At 35.7% G+C, this 22,981-nt stretch overlaps 2 protein-coding genes and 4 pseudogenes across 2 annotated transcripts; 2 read left to right on the top strand and 4 right to left on the bottom strand.

Moving 5' to 3' along the window:
- Positions 1-1,456: 1,456 nt before the first annotated feature.
- On the bottom strand, positions 1,457-2,043 carry LOC120164714. The gene has a single exon (XM_039174381.1). It carries the CDS (start codon positions 1,917-1,919, stop codon positions 1,527-1,529), a length of 393 nt encoding a protein of 130 aa, XP_039030312.1. The 5' UTR covers positions 1,920-2,043; the 3' UTR covers positions 1,457-1,526.
- Positions 2,044-3,128: 1,085 nt separating this feature from the next.
- LOC120164773 lies at positions 3,129-5,177 on the top strand (annotated as a pseudogene).
- A 421-nt stretch (positions 5,178-5,598) lies between these two features.
- On the bottom strand, positions 5,599-8,561 carry LOC120164694. Its single transcript, XM_039174358.1, has 7 exons — positions 8,501-8,561; positions 8,083-8,292; positions 7,718-7,803; positions 7,458-7,604; positions 6,475-6,598; positions 6,018-6,304; positions 5,599-5,928 (listed from the first exon to the last, which is right to left on the bottom strand). Exons 2-7 carry the CDS (start codon positions 8,267-8,269, stop codon positions 5,836-5,838), a joined length of 924 nt encoding a protein of 307 aa, XP_039030289.1. The 5' UTR covers positions 8,270-8,292; positions 8,501-8,561; the 3' UTR covers positions 5,599-5,835.
- Positions 8,562-9,845: 1,284 nt separating this feature from the next.
- On the top strand, positions 9,846-10,883 carry LOC120164715 (annotated as a pseudogene).
- Positions 10,884-13,106: 2,223 nt separating this feature from the next.
- LOC120164772 lies at positions 13,107-15,062 on the bottom strand (annotated as a pseudogene).
- Positions 15,063-17,274: 2,212 nt separating this feature from the next.
- LOC120164717 lies at positions 17,275-20,804 on the bottom strand (annotated as a pseudogene).
- Positions 20,805-22,981: the final 2,177 nt, after the last annotated feature.

Here is a 22,981-nt window from a genome sequence, read left to right as displayed (position 1 = left end):
GATAATTGTTATCTTTAAAAATCTCAATTCGAGCATATTATATGTCAGAAATATTTGAGTATTCATTATCGAGTGGATATAAAATCTTTCGAATAGATATTACTTTATAATAAATATTTATCGATTATTTAATATCTATTTGATTCATTATTACTTTTTATTTGTCGAATTTATCTTGTGACCACTCTAAATTAATAAGAAAAAATTACTTAAAAGTAATGTTAAAAATTATTTTTTGTAAAAAACAGGTAATATTTTGAGGAATAAAAGCGAAGTGAACTATTTTTAACATTTTTTTGTTACAAAATTTTAACATTTATATTTGTTAAAAATTATGAGTATCATTACCCCAACACTCATTCGATTCATTACTACTTTTTATTCTTCGCGTCGACCTTGTTACTGCGAAGAACAATAGGAATATTTTCATTCATACACAGGGATACATATAGATGTAAATACAACGAGATAGATCGTAAATTATTCGAAATTGATTTGTCTGAAATTCGATAAATATTTGACTCGAGCTTTTAACGAGCTACTTGATAGTCGACTCGAAAAGTTCACGGACAACTCGAAAAATATAATATATTAAGATTTTATTTAAAAAAAATAAATTATTCATAAATTAACATTTATGTATTGATTTAAAAAATTACAGTATAAGATTTTTATACATTTAAGATTCATATTCGAGTTCGAGTTTAAAGCTTCAATCGAGTTAAGCTTAAGTATTTTTTTTTATTTCAAGATTTTTTTGAGCTTCTACGAACTTTAATTCATGATTTCGAGTTCGAATCAAACTTAAAAATTTAAAGCTTGTGAATTTTCAAACGAAACTAAGCTTTATTTTAAATTTTTTGAGTAGAATAAAGTTTAATAATACACAAACTGTTTAATAATATACAAACTCAACTCAACGCATTATTATATCACTCCTGCCGCTGCCGTAGTCGTATGCATATTTTCTTTAAAAGTCCTGGACCACAGTTTCGAGTGCTCCTTGCTTGCTTTATCGGCACTTTTTCAATTTAATAACCATTTTCAATACAAACAAAATGATTTCGATGATTAAAAAATATTATTATTATTTAAAATTTCATTTTAGAATATCAAAATTTTAAAATAATAATTTAATATTAAATAATTAATAATTATTTTTAAATAAATATTACTTTATTATACTTATTATTATAGCAAAGTTAGAGTCGGTGACATTACATGAATATACAATAAATTTAATATCTATCTGATATAGAATCAAATTTTAGAATATTCCTCGTTTGATTGTTTTATATTAGCATATTCGGCAGCTTGGAGAATCCCAGATCCAAACTGCAGCACCATAATCGTTTAATGATCATCGTCATCTTCTTTTTTCTTTTTTCTTTTTTTTGGGTAATTTCATTCAAGTTTAAATCAAATGCCGACTGCATTTCGCCATCAGTATGTTACATTGACATAAAGAATATTTATTATATTTCCAATCTTTAAAAAGAAAAAAATACTCCCGAATCGCCGGAGAATCATAGATCGGAACGATCATTGAAATCGGAGGCGAGCCTAGAAGCGATAGCTGAATGGTACATAGCGTCGTGAAACGACTCCGTGTTCGTAGTCATCATTCGGAGCTGCCTCGCCTTGTCTTCCGTGAACCTTCCCCGGGAAAACTTCGATCTCGCCGGCTTTTGCGCTGTTTCCGATTTCGATTCCACTTCTCTTTTCTCTTCGACCTCGGTCTTTCCATCGGAGCCAAAGTAATCGGGCTCGTTTGACAATCCAAAAAGCGGGCTCCACCAGTTGGATGAGGAAGGCGGTGAAACACTACTTTTACGGCGAACGAGATCCTGTTTTGCATGGCCGGGAACAGAACCGGCGTAGATTCCGGCGGGACGGAAGGTGAGAAGATTAGTAGCCATTGAAATGCTTGATTTAAAGGGGTTGTCGACAGAAAACTTAGGGCTTCTGGAATTCAGAGAGATTCTGTTAAATTTGTATTAATGGAGATCAAAGTATTTATAGAGGAATTGCCCAGTGATTCAATAAAGAATTATTATTATTATTTTGAGTAATTCAATAAAGAATTAAAGATTAAAGAAAAGGAGAAGGTGGGGTAACGGATAAGATATACACGTGGAGGTGAATCGTTTCAAACCTTTTACCTTTTTTACCGAATGTTCCGGTCTTTTGGTCTGGGCCGTGGGCCTTAGATGAACCGATGTTCATATCAAGTTACATACACGTATACAATACTGGGAAATCAAATTCCCAATTAAACTATAGTTCAATTAATATTTTTAAATGTCGTAAATTTAATTAGGATTAAACATAATTATTTTTATTTTAAATTTTAAAGGATTATAAATTAAATTTCTAAATTTCTAAATGATAGTCCAATATCTCTGTACTTTTGAAAGAAAACTAATGTGATGATCGTTTTATTTTTATTTCAATGTAATTTTCCAACTCAAAAAATAAATTCAATGTGATCATTTAGCTAAAATATTTTGTTGTTTAACGTTACGATACTGATGTGGCAACTCTTTGTGCTGATGTTGTGATCTGCGATACTGACGTGGCAGTCCATCTGCTATGTTTGAGTTACCAATTTATCCATTTGTCATGTTATTCGTCATATTATCAACAATCATGAACTGTCACGTCAACACTGCAACGGTCAACGATGAAAAATGTTATTTAAAGGGTCATATTAAACTTATTTTTTGAGTTCAAGGGCCGTATCGAGAGGGAAAAATAATACAAAGACCATATTAGTTTTTTTAAATATAAAAACATCTAATATCTTTTTACTAATAAAATATTATAAATAATTAATTTATTCACATATTTTTCGGAACATATATTTAAAAAAAGTTGACTTTTACCATTTTTTCTCCATTTGAGTTTGGAGACAATTTTCGACATGTGAAAATCATCTTTGTTGGAAGCATTCAATCAAAATGCGTTACGAACGCGTTCCTCAATTCCTTGTTCTCTCCAGTGGTCCAGCCACTGTCCTTGTCCGGTTAGCCGGCTCCGTCTTTTTGTAAGCACAAGCTGCGCATCTTTGAACACTCCACAACCACAATATGACAGGCACCGCGTTTGGACCGTCGTCGAGCGCAACCATGAATATACTTCCCGATTCCATGTCCAGCCAGCCATGGCCGCCCCTTGCTTTCTGGGTCATGGTTTGCCTTTCAAACTCTCAATCTATGCCCAGCCAACTTTACATGAATATCTGGGCTATTGGGCCACAATATTCATACTGGATTAGGCTTAAACATTATTCCATGCAATTAATTATATAAAAATACTTACTATAATCCCTCAAAATCCTTTTAACCTTGTTGTTATCCCCACTCTCTACACATTAATATGATGAAACATGCAGAAGATAACCAACTTAATATGTGAGAATAAGCTTATACATATTTAGTCTAGGAATTCTTTGTCAGCATTTGAAAGACAAGAATGACCCGATTATGGAAGGCGTTTTAATTGAGACCGAGAACATGCTAGCCCGAGGGAGAATGGATTTACCTCTCAACCTTTGCTTCGCCACACTCAGGGGAGACGACTTGTTGTTGCATCAGCTATTGAAAAGGGGGCTTGATCCTAATGAAGCAGACAACAACGGAAGAACAGCTTTGGTTAGTGAAAATCTTTTAGACTTTTCATTTGGTCAAGATCCCATATGTATATGTATATGTATATGTATATCATATGCATGCATATGTATATGCATATGCATATGTATATGCATATGTATATGTATATGTATATGTATATGTATATGTATATGTATATGTATATGTATATGTATATGTATATGTATATGTATATGTATGTATATGTATATGTATATGTATATGTATATGTATATGTATATGTATATGTATATGTATATGTATATGTATATGTATATGTATATGTATATGTATATGTATATGTATATGTATATGTATATGTATATGTATATGTATATGTATATGTATATGTATGTACGCATGCATGCATGCATGCTTAACGATTTTTTACTTTTGTTTTTGTACAAAATTAGCATATAGCTGCATCAAAAGGAAGTGAGAACTGCATTCTTCTCCTACTGGATTATGGTGCAGATCCAAACTGTAAAGGTATACTCCAGGCCGTTCTGTTTATAACAGTTGATCTTTCTTCGTTTATAAGTTAACACACATTCAAGTAGGGGAACTGATTGCAGAAACATAATTAACATGTCAATTGATTTGTTTAATTCTATGTTTTGCAGACTCAGAAGGAAACGTACCACTATGGGAGGCGATGCTTGCCGGCCACGATAGCGTAGCTAAACTGCTAAAGGAAAACAGAGCAAGCATCACCAGTGGAGATATAGGTCACTATGCCTGCACTGCCGCCGAACAGAACAACTTAAACTTGCTCAAAGAAATTGTTCAGTACCGTGGGGATGTCACACGTCCGAGGCACAACGGGTACACAGCTCTTCATGTTGCAGTTTGCGAAGGAAACATTGAAATAGTCAAGTACCTTATGGATCAAGGTGCTGACATTGACAAACTGGATGTTCATGGTTGGACACCGAGGGATCTAGCTGAGCAACAAGGACACGAAGAAATAAAGACGATGTTTGAATCAGAAAAGAAACGAAAACTCAATCTATCGTGTCGATTCCGGAGAATGCCAAGACACGGTACCTTGGGAGGTTTACGAGTGAGCCGGTTATCTGTCCTGCAACACCAGATGCGAAAGATGGATCGTGGAGCCAATCCCGGCAGAGGCGTAGGACAAGTAACTTCCACAACTCGCTATTTGGGATATTGTCAGCTTCAAACAGTGTGGATAAAGATTTACTACTCTCGATTCATCGACCAAAGGGTGTCAAGGATGATCCTATTGTCAACCCCTCTAGAGTGGTAATAAGTTGCCTGGAAAAGGGACAAACCAACGGAAAACTTGTACTACTACCGGGCAACATCGAGAAATTACTCGAGATTGGTGCTAAAAAGTTTGGGATATTTGGAGCTAATGTGGTGAGCAAAGGAGGAGCTGAAATTGATGATATTGAAGTGATTAGAGATGGTGACCATATTGTTTTTGTTAGTGATGGTCGTCAAATGCTGCAACATCAACAACAGACTACCATTCCAAAACCCCAATGCAATGGGTTTCCTTAGAGCACAAGTTAATACATATTACTAAATCTCATCTATTTTCCCTTTCTTTAACTTCTCTTTTTTAACTGTTTTTACAATATAAAATGCAGGAGAAAATAGCTGAGCTAATCCTTGCAACGTGCATTTAATAAAGCTTTGTAAAGGTGTAATATTATTTGCTAATTGGTTTCTTTTGTTTTAGTAATGAGAAATTGTAAATTATTCATTCACCCTTTTATTATTATTATTTTTAAATAGTTATTTCATGTTTTTTTTTAAGTTTCGTTTGTAATCAAGTACATAACGATGCATCTAAAAAATCGAGCCTTGCTTATCAACCACGCCAAACTCTCTCGAAATGCGACAAAGAATCCGATCATGTGGAAAGATGTATAAACCTTGAATCAATCTGGAGATGATAATTAAAAACATACTGCATAAGAACCATTTATCTGCACAAGGGTTTCCATAGAGAAGGTATATTGGGTTGAATAAAACAAACATCAAGGGAAAACGATACATGTATATCACTGCACAGATTAGTCAGCAGCCCACCCTCTCTATTTGAACAAAATGGCCAAGAAGCCAACCAAATTTTATCTTTTGGATTCTGAATTTAATTTGAATGACAACTCAGATACCTCTTGGGGCTTTTCTCACCACCCATTCATCCTTCACGCTACAAAAGCTTCATCGTTTTCAGGCGTTCTTCGTGTTCTGGATCAAGTTTTGGCGGCGTATAGGAGCCATGAAGGTCCTCCACAATGTACTCCTGCAAAAGACCAATGTCGAGGCAAGATTTAATCTGTAATGATAGGAGTAAAAATATATAATTGTAAAGCTAACTCTCTCGATGTTTACCTTAGTAAGCTCCCTTTTGGTAAGAATGTGGTAGTGTTTCTGCCAGATCCTTTGAACTGCCATCGTGGCAGCAAGGAAACCGTACGCTATTCCCAGAATGGCAAAGATTACAACAAAAACTACCACCAGTGCAAAGCATGCTTCCATAGATGCAGGAAAGCAATCCAATATACCCCACCCATAACAGCAATTCTGGCATCCAGCCATTCTTGGGTCATTGCTATTGAGGGAGAAGCAATGCAATACGAGACCAAAAAATCCAAGCAATACAAAGAAGGCAAGCACCCCTAAGAAACAAGGAAAAGATGGTGGGTTTATCTTCTTAATAAAACAGAAATTGGCTCATGCGACGAACTTGTTCATTAAACATGATCAATGCATGAAGCAATGTTTAGATTAGGTAAGGTACCTGCAATATACAACAGAAATAGACAGGCAGAAAATCTGGGAAGCTTACCTATGCAATAATAAAATGGTATGGGATGGTTTGACAGTATGCGATCCCAACCATTAATGAATGACTTCCGGAAAGCCCCATCTTTATCCATGACATATGCAAAGCCTGCCATTGCAGCAATCACCTGAGGAATATAAAAATCAATCATAAGAAGACCATTTCAAGGCTATGCATGACTAAAAATTCGGATAAGAAAGATACTCATATCATCTCTTTCACTCCTCTAGATACCGCACTTGTGTAGTTTTCCCCCCAATCTTTTCAGTAAATAGGGGGGCAAAATGTACGGAACTTGTAGGGGGGTTAGTTATTTTGATGAAGTTCCCTTATACAATGTGTCAGCCGAAAAAAGTCTGACAATTACGATATTATGGCAATGTAAAGATTACGTTATAGGGAAACTGGACTCCGAATTAACAATGTCTAGAAAGAAGCTCAATACTTTTTGCGTTTCTTTTAGATGTCATGGAAATGCAACAGCCACAGAACTTTAACCAATTTAGAATACCAAAGAAAAGATAACAATGCTACCCAAAATCAATTTAGAGAATGTCTAATAAATAATTCTCAATAAATGCCAAATGAAAGTTTCAAAATAAAATTCTTTGGTTACACAAAAATGCATGCCTCCATTGACCATGTTGCATTTGCATCTACCAAGTCACCTACGGGATCAGGCAACAAATCCAAAAAAAAGAAAAAGAAAGAAAGTATGGAATTGTTTCAAAGCATCCGAATGCCAGCGCTAAAACGAGGCTTCATGAATCCAGACATAAAAAATACATCAAAGTCGAGGAATAAATGGTTGCATGGGTTTCTACAAGTGAATGCCACATTAATCCAACAAGTAATCACCATATACAAAGATCAAAATCGGAAATAGTGACAGAAGATGCAAAGAATAAGAGGTTGTAAATTAACATGCATGTAATAACTAATAAAGATATTAGCGAGATGAATGTAAAAGGACTAAGAAGGCTTACAGTTTGTACAGCCAAGAACACAAGAAAGACATCTCTTGCCACGAAAAGTCTGAACTTTATTTTACGCCAAGAATTGTCCTTGAACAATTCAACTCGAAGGTGAAACTGAGCCTTGCAAGTCGTGCAATGGGAGAAAGCAAATCCTTCCTATCAAACAAAGAGGAGGAAACTCACATAAGATCAAATACTAACATAAAAATTTCACATGAAAATCGAGAATTGAGCCTTCACGTTCAGGTAGAGAAACCAGCTTAATTTACCTTCACCGAACGCCAATGATCAAGGCAAGCACGATGAACAAACTGTTGGGTGCCTTTGCACATGCATGGAGATATTAATTCATCATCTACAAAACAAAACAACCATTAGTTCAAGGTTTGAATATAAATATCAATCGGTTATATTCAATATTATCCCATAAAACTTTCAAAAAAAAAATAGTATCCCATAAATTCAAAATGAATCATGTTCCAAAATATCATTGTCCGAATCAGTTTTCCACCCTGATTCCACCTTTAAACTAATTTAATACAATTACATTCACGATTCAAACGTAAACTAAAAATATTGAAGACCAATAATTAGAAACAAAAAGGGAAAATCAAATGAGAGAATAAACCCTTGCCTTCTTCACCATCGCACTCGAGGCAAATGCGGCAACAAGGAGCAGAACCATTCTCAATATCTTCACCCCCGATCTCACTAGAACTCGAACTCGCTGTCAACGACGGATCGATCTCGTCTCGTAACAGAGGAGCAGATTCACTAGGGTTTCGAGCACATGCTGGCTCCATCTGCAATTCACCCGCCATTGATCGAAAAAAGGGGGAAAATCCTAGACAAAATATCAATTACCAGGACTCAGCAATCGCGAGTCGATCATGAAATTTCGATGCTTTAATTCCAAAAACAAAAAAGACACCTACAGCTTTGAATCAACATAAAATATGAAATTTCGCAGAATAAAAGTTCAGGCTCTTGCCTTGAGGAAACTACAAGGGTCGAAAAATGGCAGATAATTGAAGGAGGAGAATTGTAAGTACCTGAGAATTTTTTCTCGGGAATTTATGGATTTCGAATTCTCTTGGTCATATATGGATTTAGCATTTCTATCTTATTTTATGGTTAATCAGATAAAGGGACCAAATCAGCCTCAACCAAAACTGGGGAAATCCTTTAGGTTAAACTGCAATGAATGTCACTAAACTTTATGCTGTATATCACTTTTACCATTAAACATTAAATTAACTCACTTTTAGCACTATATTTTAATATCAATTAAAGCATTCCATCGTTAAATCGTTAATTACACGATGACATGATTGTTTCTTCCATGTAAGCTTTGTTTTACGCATTGATTTTATTACTAAAATTATAACGCATCAATTTTAGGCGATGAACTTCAATTTACATATCAGTTTATTTTTTTAGAATTTTGTAAACTTTTATAGCTTCATTGTTAATCGATTATCGTCCGTTACCCATTCCAACTCAAGTAAGGGTTCATTTGTTTAGCAAAAAACATATTTTGAAAAATACTTTGAAGATAATAATTTTCGTGAATTTTAAAAATACTTTCAAAAATTACCTCTAGATCTAAAGATGTAGGTGATTTAAGTGATGTTAACACCAATTAACTCGGGTGACCACATCTTAATTAAATAAAAACAAAAGTGAATATATTTTATATTTCATTGGTTTTAAGAAAACCCTAAACTTCTAAACTGATTTTTTTATTTTATTTCATTGATTTATTTTCGTCATTTTTTCGTTAAAAAATTAATGATAGTTTGAGCTATATGTTAATCTACTATTGAGATATGATAATCGTTTAAGATTATATGATCATATTATATCATGTCTTGATCAATAGGTTAACATCCAATTTAAATTGTCATCATTTTTTAATGAAGAAATGACGAGTTTAAAACTCAATGTATTTTACCCAATTTGTTTGAATATATAATTTGTTTTTTTCTCGTATTAATAAAAAAATGATTATACTTTAAAAGTCTGAACTCTGTGGCCGTCACTCTTGCCGGTATTACCGAATCAAACAAGATGGTTTTGCTTTTCATCCCCACGACTATCATTTCGATCGCTGTTTTCTCAAAGATCTCCCTCTTCATGTTCATCGCCGGTGATTAGTTTGTTTCCATTTTGTCTTTTTTAATTCATCATTATGAGTCTAGATTGGCTTTTTCTCTGGCTTTTACGTTAGATTATGTAAGAGTCCCAGGTACCCACATCCCAATTTCTTCCCATGAAGCCTTCTTTTTCTAGTAATCCTTTATGATCCCCATTAATGCATCTGCCATTGTCAATTTTGTTTAAGATCTATTGCTTTTTTTGAACTTTGGGTGTTTGTTAGAAATTAAAATCAGAATCATGCCAGCCAACAGATTTGATTCCAGTAAACAGTACTACGCTTCAAGCAGCTTGGTGGTCGGTTATGCACTTTGTTCAAGCTTACTCGCTGTTATAAACAAATTTGCAATCACCAAATTCAATTACCCAGGCTCATTAACTGCATTACAGTACTTAACTTCCGTTTTAGGGGTCTGGGTTTTTGGCAAGTTTGGTCTTTCACACCACGATCCTTTCAAATTCGATGTGGCCAACGAGTTTTTGCCTGCTGCTGTTGTCTTTTACCTTGCCATTTTCACGAACACCAATCTTTAGCGCCATGCAAACGTGGATACTTTCATTGTGTTTAGATCTTGACGTCCCTTTTGGTTGCCTTAGCCGATACGGGCTTTAGGGGGGCAGCCGTGCCCTTTGAAGCTGCCATTTGTGTCGCTTTTGATCATTTTGGGTGGTGCTGCTGGGAATGTAGCTACTGATTCAGCTTTTAATTTGACTGCATATTCATGGGCGTTTGCGTATTCGGCCACAATCACCACTGAGATGGTTTACATTAAGAATATGGTGATGAATCTTGGGTTGAACACTTGGGGCTTCGTGTTGTACAACAACTTCTTGTCCTTGATGATGGCGCCCGTGATTTGGATTCTGACCAGAGAATACAGAGAGGTGTTTGCGGCTTTGAGAGCCAACGGAGGGGATTGGTTCGAGCCCGTGGCGTTCGTCGCGGTATAATTGTCGTGTTTGTTCGGTTTTCTCATTAGCTTTTTGGGATTCGCTGCTAGGAAGGCGGTCGCTGCCACTGCATTTACCGTGACCGGTGTGGTTAACAAGTTCGTCACGGTTGTGATCAATGTATTGATCTGGGATAAGCATGCCACCCCTTTCGGTTTGGTTTGCCTCCTCTTCACACTGTTCGGAGGGGTTCTTTAACAGCAGTCGGGCACCGGACAGCCACCTCGCCACTCAACGGCATCCAGGAAGACCAATGACGCGAACGATAATGCGGATTATGAAGGCAACCAAGGTAAGGGTATGCCTGGTAAACCTGCCTCTGTCTGAGCCACACCGAAGAAGAGTGTTGGAAGTTTTGGATCACTAATATTCCTAATTCTCAAAGTACCTTTCTGTAGGTCTCAACATTCCCGTACAAGAATTTAAACTCATGGTTTGCCCTTTAGCATTTTGGTGATTTGTCAATCACTAACAATATTGTGGCATTCTTTGTTGCTCCATCATGTACTAGTGGTTGCAAATTTTCTCCATACATGATGTTTGGTTCATGAAAGCCGAGGCAATTTATGTTCGAACATTTTTCGATTTCTTCAAAACTTACAAAACTTTTAGTGTCAACGTCGAGCGTGTTCATCAACTATTTCAACGAGGAAAAGTGACCAAATATTATGTTTGTAATTTACCCAAAAGAAAATCCAAAATCAATAAGAAGCATGAAAGACCAATCCACTTCAACATGGTTTAAGGTGCTTCGTCTGCTTGTTGCATATTGATTAATGGGCATTAATTTATATTGTTTAAATTTGTATTAATTTGGTCCGAGGGAATTAGATCGTGCTTCAACCGCCTTCATTCATCGGGTACTTAACGTTATCTCTCATTGCTTCAATCGGCATAAATTACATCAAGTGTGAGACTGCCCAAATTGGTGACATTTTCAATGACCCATGGTTGTTTATTGAATGAGATGGCTGATCCACCCTTAGCACCCAAAATGGAATTTCGTCTCTTAATATTTCACCAATTATTTACGTTTCGTATATGCATTCGGTCCATAGTTAAATATAGTTACGAGAACATGAGTTTTTTTTATATTTATTAATTTTAAAAATAAGGGTAAATTACGTTTTTAGCACCTAAATGGTTAGTTTTGGTCCGCTTTAGTACTTAAACTTTTATTTTTTAAAAAAATTATACCTAAAGTTTAGTTTTTGTTTTATTATACTACTCATCGTTAAAAACTTTAGTTTTTGTATCATTTTAATATCTCGTTCCTTGAAAAAAAATTGAAAGTTTATGCACTAAACACGTTAAGTTTTAAGGCGGATACTAAAAATAAAGACTAAATGTTAGGTATGGTTTTAGAAAAAATTGAAGGTACTAAAACATACCAAAACTAATAATTTAGATATTAAATACATAATTTATCCTTAAAAAATAAAAAAAAATAACATACTTGTAGCAAATGTATACTCTTTTTCATATATACTTATTGACTTTGGCTCTAAAATTATATAATTATATATCTGCCAAACTATGTCGGTTAAATTAAAGATCATAAAAGGTCATTGTGAAAAGGGTAAAATTTAGGTGACCTATGTGAATAAATTGTTCTTCTGTTGTATAAGAGGAATCCGATGCCCAATGAGCCTTTTTTGCTATCCTTGAAAAAATATTTATCTTTTTAAAATAAGCCTATGATAATTATTTTTAATATAATTCAATGATCGTAAATGCCGTTTACTTTTATTCAGCATATATATATATTGGAAAAGAAAAGAAAAAGGCAAAGAAGAAGCCGGCCTGGCCAGCTTTCAGTTCGCCACGTGTTACGACTATATGCCTTTGAGCATATTATAATATGTTTTTGAAGGTGAACATATGTTATAATCGCATAATACTAAAATTAGTCCTCAATGTTTATCAAAATAGTCATTTTGCCTCTTATTATATTTTTGGAGCATTTTGACCCCAACATTTAATTTTAGGATAAAAAGACCACTAATATTTGATAGAATACTCACTTTGTCCCTTATTCTTTTTTATGGGACATTTTAGCTCTCAAAGTTTCATTTTAGGTTTAAAAAACTCTTATTTTGGATCATTAATCGTTTGTTAACTAATGATTTCCATCTATAGAGGAAGTTTTTTTTGTCTCAGAGTGAAACATTGGGGCCAAAATATTCCCAAAAATATGGAACAAAATTAACATTTTAATAAACATTGGGAGCTATTTTTGATATTATCCCTATTATAATAGGCTAGGTGTTAAAATAATAAAATCATGAGCTTGTTCACCATTAACCAATGCATTTGGCATCTATAGATGGCCTGCAAATGGGTTTGAACTTTTAAATGAAACTCTCAACTTCATTGTTGGCTTCTCCCAGTCAACACATCATATATATGTGTTTTTTTTTCAAAAAAAAATAAAAAGAATGAAAAGAATTACATAACATAGCCATGAAAATAGTCTTTAATTACGGTTTTGAAAAATAAAATAAAATAACTGACGACCAATCATTATTTTTTCTTTAATTATTCTTATTTTTACCCATTCCCGTCGTTCCTCATATCTTCAATCATGCGTACCACATTTGACATGGTCGGTCTTCGATCGGGAATCGTCGAGATGCAATCGATTGCAATCTCTAACAATCGCACCATTTCTTCCTCGATGCTGTGAAACGCCATCAACTCGACGTCAAAAACATCGGCTGTGCATTCCTCACGAACCACGGATTGGACCCAAAGCGGGAGATCGACTACTTCTCCCGTTATCGATGCACGGTCCGGTGATTTGCCAGTCAGTAACTCCAATAACAACACTCCGAAACTATACACATCGGACTTGAACAAAACTCTACAAGTTTCAATCACTTCTGGTGCTCGATAACCTACGATGCGGCTATGTTGAGCGGTACTAGAAAAGAGGGGGTTGAGACCGAAGTCGGAGATGCAGGCTTCGTGATCGGGTCGAAGAAGGACGTTGGAGGACTTAAGGTTGCCGTGAACCATGTTTACTGAATCATGGAGGTACGCTAGGCCCCGAGCCACGGTTAACGCTGCTCTGATCCGATGGTCCCAGTGTAATGGTGTATGGCCTAAGATCATGCTACCTACAAAATCATAAGATAGCACCACAATTCAATTAAATTCAGTATCAAAATTTTAAAATAAATGCATAAATAATATTTTTAATATATATATATATATATATATATTAATGGAAGCTTAATTTACCGTGGAGCAGCGCACACAAGCTACCGTGAGGCATGAAATCAGAAACGAGCAATTTCTCGTGCTGGGAATAATAAAATGCTCTCAAAGGAAGGACGTTTTCATGCTGGATTTTACTCAACGTTTTCAACTGCATGTCGAACTCTCGTTCACCGACCGCCACGTCTTTCAAACGTTTAACTACCACCGTCGTCCCTTCCGCCAGAACAACTTTGTACGACGTTCCAACACTGCCTTTCCCCAACACTTCAGCTGACGCCCTTAACAATCCTCCAAATCGAAGCTGTAAACTCCGCCTTCGGAGAACACCAGCTTATTCATCCTTGCCACTTCCTTTGAACCTCCAGTTATATCATCTTTCGACGATGAAGTTCCTGCCTCCTCCTGCTGAACCGCCTGTACCGTCGCCGTAACCGGAACTCGCTTCGGTGGCCGCCGTTTCCGGAGACAAATAATGAGTAGTAATAATAATAACAATACGGAAATTGCCGACCCTACGGCAATAGCAATGATGGCGGGGTTCGAAAGCTTTTTGGAATTTTCACCGGAAGTTTTGGACGGGGCAGGAGATGGCGGAAGTGGATTACATGGCCGGAGTGGATGGCCGCAAAGTCCAAGGTTACCGGCGAATGAAGATTCAGGGAATTTGGACAACGAGTCGGGGATTGAACCGTTAAGGTTATTGTAAGAAACATTGAAATCTGATAAACCGTCGGAGTCGATGCCGGGGAGAGAACCGGAAAACTTGTTGTTTTGCAAGAAGAGTCGGGTCAAATTACTCAAATTATTGACACCCAAAGGTATTGAACCGGTGAAATTGTTGGACGAGAGATCGAGCCGTGTCAAACGAGTCAAACGAGTCACACTGCGCGGGAACCAGCCGGTGAACTCGTTACCTTGAAGATAAAGGTTATGGAGGAGAATCAGATTCGAGAAGTCGGCAGGGATCTCACCGGATAAACGGTTTGACCGGAGACTCAAAATTCGAAGCTGGCTCAACCGACCGATTGTGTTGGGCGGAATCGAACCGATGAGAGCCACACCGGGGAGCCGTAGAGAGTAGACGAAGGAGCGGTTTGCGTCGCATTCGACGCCGACCCAGTCGCAGGCAGAGGTCGATGAGTTCCATTGAATCCGGTTCGCGTGTTTGACGTTCGAAATGAATGCGAGCAGAGCTTGCTTGTCTTGTACAGGTTCTGAGTTTACTCTCCGAGTTAATATCAGAACTGAAACTAAAAAAACACAGACAAAATTTACGACAACCATTATCAAAAAATGAAACACAACAAAAGAACAATGAGGAAGCAAATGGTTGTTTTTGGCTTCGGCGGTAATTTTCCGGCGTCTAGTCAGAAGCGGAATCGATTTTCCGGTGGTATCACATAACAGAAAAGTCGAATGGAGCGTTTTAAAGACATGCAGGAGCTTAGCTGCATTATATTCAGTGGTTCAATTGACCCACTCAACCCCCACAATAATACAATATTAAATATAAGTAAAAAAAAAATTAAATAATTTTAAAAAAACTCTTAACCTTAAAAGAAAAATATTTAAAAAAAGGGTTAAATAATTAAATATAATCTATCTTATAAATGAAGAAATGGACAAAAACAAATAAGAAATTTAATTAAAAAGAGACACATATATCATATATTCAAAATTTCAAATATACTGATTCTTTAAAAATTCAAAATATTTTTATCTTTTATATTTAGGTTTTATTTAATAGTAATAAGGCAGGATATACCCAGATACTAGCTTCTCAAGCGAGTGTAGGGAGGACCATAGATGTCACGATGAAGAATATCTAGAAGGGGGGACAGAAAAGAGTCGAAGAGGAACACTGAGCCGTCACTGGGGGTGGGCTGCTTGGCGATGAAATCCGCTGCAGAATTCGCTTCACGGAAGATCGTCTTGAACTCGATGAACCAAGACCTATTCATAAGCATAACAATCGATCGCATCATGCAAAGGGGCTGTCCGCTGACGGTGGGGAGAGGAGCTGAACAGCTGCACTACTATCCGATTGAACGATTACTTTCTCATAACCATGCTGCCATGCAATTTGTAGACCCTCAAGAATAGCCCAAAGTTCAGCATCAAGCACTGTAACATGGCCGAGAAATCTGCAGAAAGCAACTAAACAATCGCCCCTTCAGTTGTGAATCAAGCCACCAGCTGAACCCATGTTTGTTGCAGGAGATAGAGCACCGTCGGTGTTGAGGCAAACCCAGCCATCATTCGGTTTAGACCAACAAATCGGCGCAGGCGATGGGGCATTAGCTCGAGGAGATGGAGATGAAGAATCTCCGTAAATTTTACCCCAAGAAATTCCTGCTTGAAAGCAGCTATTAACATCAACAGTTGAATGCTGAAAGATTCGAGTATTCCGGCCTTTCCATAGTTGCCATAGAATGGATGAAAACAAGATGTTCCAGTTGCCATTTATAATCGAATTATGAGTACGAGATGCCAAATTTTGAGTCAGCCATTCATCAAGCGGAAGGTTGAAAAAAATCAGAAAGATAATAGCTACCATGCAGATTATACAAGCACTGCTGTGTTAAGTTTTTTTTTCTCCAGAATATATCGTTTTTTCCTAAATAAGTGACCTAACTTTTATTTGAATCATTAAAATGTCTAACGTTACAAATGTACCATTTTAAATGCTCGAGACGTAACTGCCGTAAATAAATTCCGTTAAGTGACACGTGCCAAAAATTAATATATTTATAAAAAAAATCCTATTTTTTCTAGAATTACAAAAAAGTCTTAAAACCCTAAAAATCTATAACCCTAACACTAACCTCCCTTGTCGGCCACGACCGCTGATGACGCCCTTGTCATCTCTTTGGTCGATCTTCATCGCCCTTGTCGTCGTATGTATCATTGGATTGCCTGAGTGTCGCAAATTTGGGGGGTTTGAGTTAGCGGGAGATTAGCTTATCGTAGGGTGGAGGTTTTGGTGAAAGTCCAATCGACGTCATTTGACGTGAACTTAGGAATTTAAATTAGAATTTTCGAAGTTAAGAGATTTGTTTTGAAGTTTTTCAAAAATTTTGAGTTTTTTAAAAATATATATTTGAAATTTAACGATTGTTACAGCTCGGACACCTAAAGTGGTAACATTCGTAATACTAGACACTTAGATGATTCAAAAAAAAGTTTAAACATCTATTTAGAAAAAAAAAAGATATAATTTAGATACTTGTTTATAATTAAGCCTTGTATTTATAATATTGCAATTATTTTTTATTAAAATCAGAGAATGGACGATACAAGATTAGAGAGATTTAGACTTAAAATTTTAGAAAATAGTATTAAGTTTCTTTAAACTTTTAATATTTTAATTTAGCCCTTTAACATTTGATTAACACGGATTGAGGACCCTGTCAAGCAATCATAACTGCCATTTGACAGCCGCTCTTCCTCGCTACTATGGCCTGCTTCATTTGACGCCACTTGGGATGCAGAGTTATTGTATGTAAAACCATGAAAAATGGAGACTTGTACTTTTCATGCAACATTAAGCAATACTTCAAATGTTATGGACTAAATATGGACAGAAGAAAAAAAACAGCCCGTAATCGATACATACGATGTCGGTGCATGTACTCGATGCACATGGATACAACTCTCCAAAGAACACATACTTGAAAAAAGCAAAGTAAAAATTAAACATACCCGTGTCGGATCCGAATCCGAGTAACAGAGCTTCCGAACCATTCAAATCTGTGCCTAAAAAACCCTTTGTCTACACAAACCTGGCCATATTCAAGAAGCAAGATCCTTGGCTGCAACCAAAGCAGCTAGAAGTGTATATATGCATATTCCGTTTTCTTTTCACGACATACAAGCTACTCCGGTGATTAGCAGGCAATGGGGAATGAGGTCGGTTTTACGGGAGGAACGATGTTAGCAGCTGCAGGTTTGATACCGGCAGCGATTTCGAGACATTCCCATATTAGTTTCCTCTTCTCGGTTGCCTCATTTAACTGGGAGTTTTCGACCTCCAACTTACACTCACAGGCAGCCACGAGCTCTTCGTCCATCTCAAACAACGTCTTTCTTGTGTTTTTTGTCAGGTTAAGAACTGTTTGGTTCCAATGGTTCCGGGAATTCCGCTCAAGGGCCGGAAATATGAGAGGAAAAATCACCTGACGGTTATGCCTGATAAGATTAAGGACGCGCTCGTTGTTCCATAGCATGTGGGCTCGTTCAGCCACCTGAAATACATATCCAGACATGAGAATACTCGTATCGAACACACACACACCCCTATGTCCGAGTAACATGGCAAATCGCCATTTAATTAGTTTGTCTGGTTGATGAACATTCTTCATCTAGCATGTAGGAGAATAATCGGTAGGCTAATCGAAACGCTAACACCACAAGATGAATCCGGTTATTGCGATTAAAATCGTATTAGCACACACCGAACTATATCATTCTCCTAAATAGCCATGTACTACCATAACTCTTTTAACTTAAGAATGTAAAATCGAACTCTTAACTCTTTCCAATAGCATGCAGCCGATAAAAGACATAAATTAAGTGTACTCCGAGGGAGTTCTCGTTAGCAGGATGATCACAATATAAATCAGATTGAATGCTATACCGGCTTTTAGAACTGTACACAATCTACATTGTCAAAACATGACGGCAGGTTCTCGGTCAACAAAAACAAAACCGATAAAATTCTCTTCGATGTAAACATTAATCATAGTCATTTGAAGAGGAAAATTACCTGGTAATGGAAGCTGTTTAAGCAGCACGCCATACGCAGGAATAGCGGAACCATGATCTTTTGGAAGTCAGCCATGCTAGTCATCTCCAAATCTCTTCTAATTCACTTATGAACATCAATTCCTTTTGGCTATTCGTAACCGGCCAGTACTTTAACAGTCCCGTAATCACATTATTAGCCAACTTTGGATCCTTGTCTACGAACTGTATGACACAATATGTTAATTGCTGATGATAAGCACCCACTGATTTCGGTTTGTGTAGAGGAATGAGGGCTCGACATAGAAACATCTTGTGCTCCTCCTTCAATGGTAAAGCGAATCCACTGATAATACTCCCGAAAATCTCCAAGAGCTCAGCAATTCCACTATGTCTTTCGGTTTCATAAACGAAACTATAGATGATATTGTTAACAGTTTTTCGTAAAATGGCCTGTGCATAGTGAATTTCCCATAAATCCCATGCAGAATTGTTTTCAAGCAGTCTCTTTCTCGGGGTCCTCGGACTCGAATAGGTCAAGTAATCTTAAAATAAAAGAATGATTCACGTACTTTTTTGCCACCTTCACATCAAGCGAACTATAACCGATAAATTGAAGAAGCAGATCGTACACAAGTTGCAGACTGGACCAGCCAGGATCGAACATTGGCTCTTCATCGTCCACTTCACCACTAGCGGTATTAGATCGATATTTAGGTGGAAAACTCTAAACAGATTAATGGCACACATTTACACACTGCAGCAATTACTGGTTCGTTGAACTTTGCGGACCCCGAAGAAACAAAATCGACAAGCTCAATCAATGTTTGGCGTTTAAGATCTTGCTCAGCAGAAGTTTTATCCGGATCACTGGAATTGCAAACTTCACAGCAGAGGTTCAATTTACTGATAAACAGGTTCGGTTTCTGTGGATTTGAAACATCGTTGAAAGCCAGATTTGGCTCAACTGCCTCAGACGCAGCCATAATGCTAGCAGGAAAAACAGCTGAGGACACCCGTTTAACAACACGAAGTCGGCTTGAAATTTTATTCCCGAAATTCGTACATTGAACTCCATCATCCGAGTTAGAAGTACGGTCAACAGGATCAGTCCCAGCTGAATCTAACGAGTCCGATCTTTGCGACTTCCGAGGTAGTTTTCTTAGAAATTGTTTGAGCATGATGCCAATAAGTTAACTCCCACCAACACAAACTTCCTGAATTAGATTACAACAGTTAAGGACTTACAGTGATTCGACCAACAATTCGAAATTACAAATTGTAAACTATAAAAAGGACAGCATCGATTTTTTATGGAAAGAATAAAAGATCAGAACACCGAGCACACATCCGATAATGGTAATTTAGCAACAATGGATCCACTTGCAATATTTTCAACCATGCTAAAATCTTAACATCCCTTGATTCTGGTTGACATATGTATTCATGGGATCGAATTGAAAAGCTAACAATCAAACAACATTCAATGCAACAAATATCGAATTCGGCAAATCTCGAAAAATCGCCATGATTCTTGACTAGTTAAGGAAAAGCTGGAGTGTCTAACAACTACCAGATGCTAGAAAATTATGCTATTCTTCACAAATGGCAACCCAAATCAAGCTAAATCACTCACTTTGATACAATCAAACTTGAAAAGTAAGTTCCCCATGAACAAAGTCATCAACTCTAGAAAGAAACAGGGCCTGATAGCAGCAAAAGATTGAATTTCGTTTCATAGGAAAATCTCATATAAACTCCAGATCTGATCAAATAAAGTGAAAAGGAGAGTAAATCAACAAAGATCTAGCACCAAATCACAAACAGAATGAAAACCAGATCTCATTTAGCAGGAAAAAAGAGTACTTTTTAACAAACAAAACTATGAGCTACAACAAGGAAGAAAGAACCAGCACAAAATGAAAAATGCCATTATGAAGCTTATAAATTGCCAAATATTTCGAACCAATCATGCAATTAAGCCAAGAATAAATCCATAAGAGAGGGGAGTGGAAGGAAACCTGTGATTGTTGAGCTGTAAAAAAGGGTTTTTTCAACAAAGAAGGAAGTGAAAAGGAAATTGGTCTGGAAAAGGCTTAGGCTTTAAACAAAAGGAAGAGCATTTAGATTTCTCATGAGATTCAGGGTCAGGGAAGAAATGGGGTTGGAGTTTTGAGTTTGAAAGTGATGAAGTGGTGTTGGATCTCCATGAAAGATCGACAGCCTGAGCTCCTTTGATTGAAGAGAATGACCAGTGTGGCATTTTCTCAAAAGGACATATGTTAAATTTCCATTTTTTTTAAAAAAAACTTCTTTAATAATTACCATTATAGTAAGTAATAATGAGTATTAGCGATTAATGATTAAGTTGGGGACCTGATGTCTAGTAGCACAATTATAGTCATCCCTTTGAATCTTTGTGAACGAAATCATGGTTAAGAGAACTCCTTCCCAAATGAAGTACATGTATTTTATTTTTTAAGCATTATTAATATATTAAATTTATTAATCGATTAATCTCGAATTGATATAATAAAATTCAATATAAAAATTATCTTTTTATTCGAATTTGTTTAATTCATAGAATCAAGATTCAATCTTTGAATAACTCTTAATTATTATGACATAAAATCCTAATTTATAAACTATGTATTTTATATTTAAAATATTGATACTGTATTTCTCTTTTGTTAAAGAGTTTATCTATTCATTTTCTGCATAACAAAATATAAAATAAACGTTACAATAATATATCAAAATGTATAATATTTTAATTTCAATAAATATAAAAGAAATATGAATACGATTATTATTTGTCTTTGCGGTATGTTTTTTTGTCTTTTTTCGTTTGTTTAGTCATTATTTTTATTTTACGTTTTTTTAATGTTGGATTTGACGACGTCACGACTGATCAAGATGTCGCTAATTTGTAACCATGTTGATCTTCCCTGCTATGGACTCTCAAATTAAATTTAGATACGTGATTTTGTGTTTGTAGATAGTTTTCATGACATTCGACCCTAATTTGCGATTCATGGTAAAATCCTTATACGATCTAAAGTGATTAATTTTAATATTATAGAAAATATCTAAAATATATTTAATTTACGATGATAATTACAAACCGTAATTTTAAATATGTTTATTTTTTAATAATACTAATCACTTATATTAAAAAATACAAATACAATTATATGCATATACAATGATTCATTTGCTCATGATTTTCAGAATCGAACCGGTTAATGAATCGGTCATGCTATCGGTTCACTGGTTCAACTGGTCGAACCGATCTGACCGGTCGGAAGAATCGGACGACGTCATAATTATTTAAAAAATTAAATAAAAATACCAAAATATTTAATAAAATAATTTTTATATCACAAGTCATAACATATAAGTTAAAAACCATAAAATTAAATGAAACAAAATGATTTAAATTAACTACAACATAATATTTAAGGTAAAACATATTAAATAATAAATATAATTATATAATTATAATTAAAAAATAAATTTGGGGTTAAAAAATCATAACAAAATGATATTGTTTGGTTTAATTTTTTTTAAAAAACAATCACACATAGCTAAAAAACATAGAAGAGCATCCCAAAAGTCTAAAGAGTAAAAATATGAGAACAAAACAATCTCACATTGCTAAGAAACATAGAAGCGCATCACAACTAACTTCTATAAATAATAGAGGTAATTTGGCATTCAAAATCATGGAGCCTTTTGGTGAGCATTGAGTGAACTATTCTTTCACTTCAATCAAGCTCGAATTTTAGGCTTCAATCGAGCTTCTAATTTTTTTTTGAGTTCAAGCATTTTTAAGTTCAAGTTTCAATATTATATTTCGAGTTTGAGTTGAACTTGATAATTTTTACCTTGTGAGTTTGAGTTGAGTGGAACTTACTTTTAAAGTTTTCAAGTTCCAGTCGAGCTCAGCAATACTCGAGTTCGACTTGGCTCGTTTAACAAACGACGTTGTTTGGTTTAATTTTTTTTTTTTAAACAAAAATCCCGGTTTTTAGCCAGTCCAGTTCGAATAGTTCAACGTTTCTGGTCGGTTCACTAATAACGGTTTAACCGATTTAGATTAAACCGGACTAAACAATGATTTCCGATTGAATCATTAAACCGACCGATTCGATTCGATTTTTAAATAGAGCATTTGCTCCATAATTCACAATTATACGGTAAAATGCTTTACCCGCGGAGTGTAAAACCTAAAAGAAGGTAGAGAAAAGTCAAATGGAAGATAAAAGTGGACCAAAATGTCATAAACTTTAAAGTCAATGCCAGAAATGAATCTCCGACACGTGGCGCCAATTGCTGGCTACGTGTCCCTTTTGTATTCGTAGAATATATATTTTAGGTAAATTACGTATTTAATAATTAAATTATAAGTTTTAATTTATTTTAGTATCTAAATTTTTAATTTTTAAAATCATTAAAAT

The sequence above is a fragment of the Hibiscus syriacus genome, unplaced genomic scaffold, assembly GCF_006381635.1.
Source record: "Hibiscus syriacus cultivar Baekdansim isolate YM2019G1 unplaced genomic scaffold, ASM638163v2 tig00111542_pilon, whole genome shotgun sequence".
Lineage (NCBI taxonomy): Eukaryota > Viridiplantae > Streptophyta > Magnoliopsida > Malvales > Malvaceae > Hibiscus > Hibiscus syriacus.
This window is presented reverse-complemented; position numbering and strand designations above follow the sequence as displayed.

What these genes read in the sequence shown, in the direction of transcription:
- LOC120164714 (XM_039174381.1), bottom strand. Translation starts at nt 1,919, where the DNA reads ATGGCTACTAATCTTCTCACCTTCCGTCCCGCCGGAATCTACGCCGGT.
- LOC120164694 (XM_039174358.1), bottom strand. Translation starts at nt 8,269, where the DNA reads ATGGCGGGTGAATTGCAGATGGAGCCAGCATGTGCTCGAAACCCTAGT. An exon ending in ATCATTGGCGTTCGGTGAAG is followed by an intron (nt 7,605 to 7,717) that starts GTAAATTAAGCT and finishes TTTGTTTGATAG; the next exon opens with GAAGGATTTGCTTTCTCCCA. An exon ending in CCAAAAGGGAGCTTACTAAG is followed by an intron (nt 5,929 to 6,017) that starts GTAAACATCGAG and finishes GGTCTTTTGCAG; the next exon opens with GAGTACATTGTGGAGGACCT.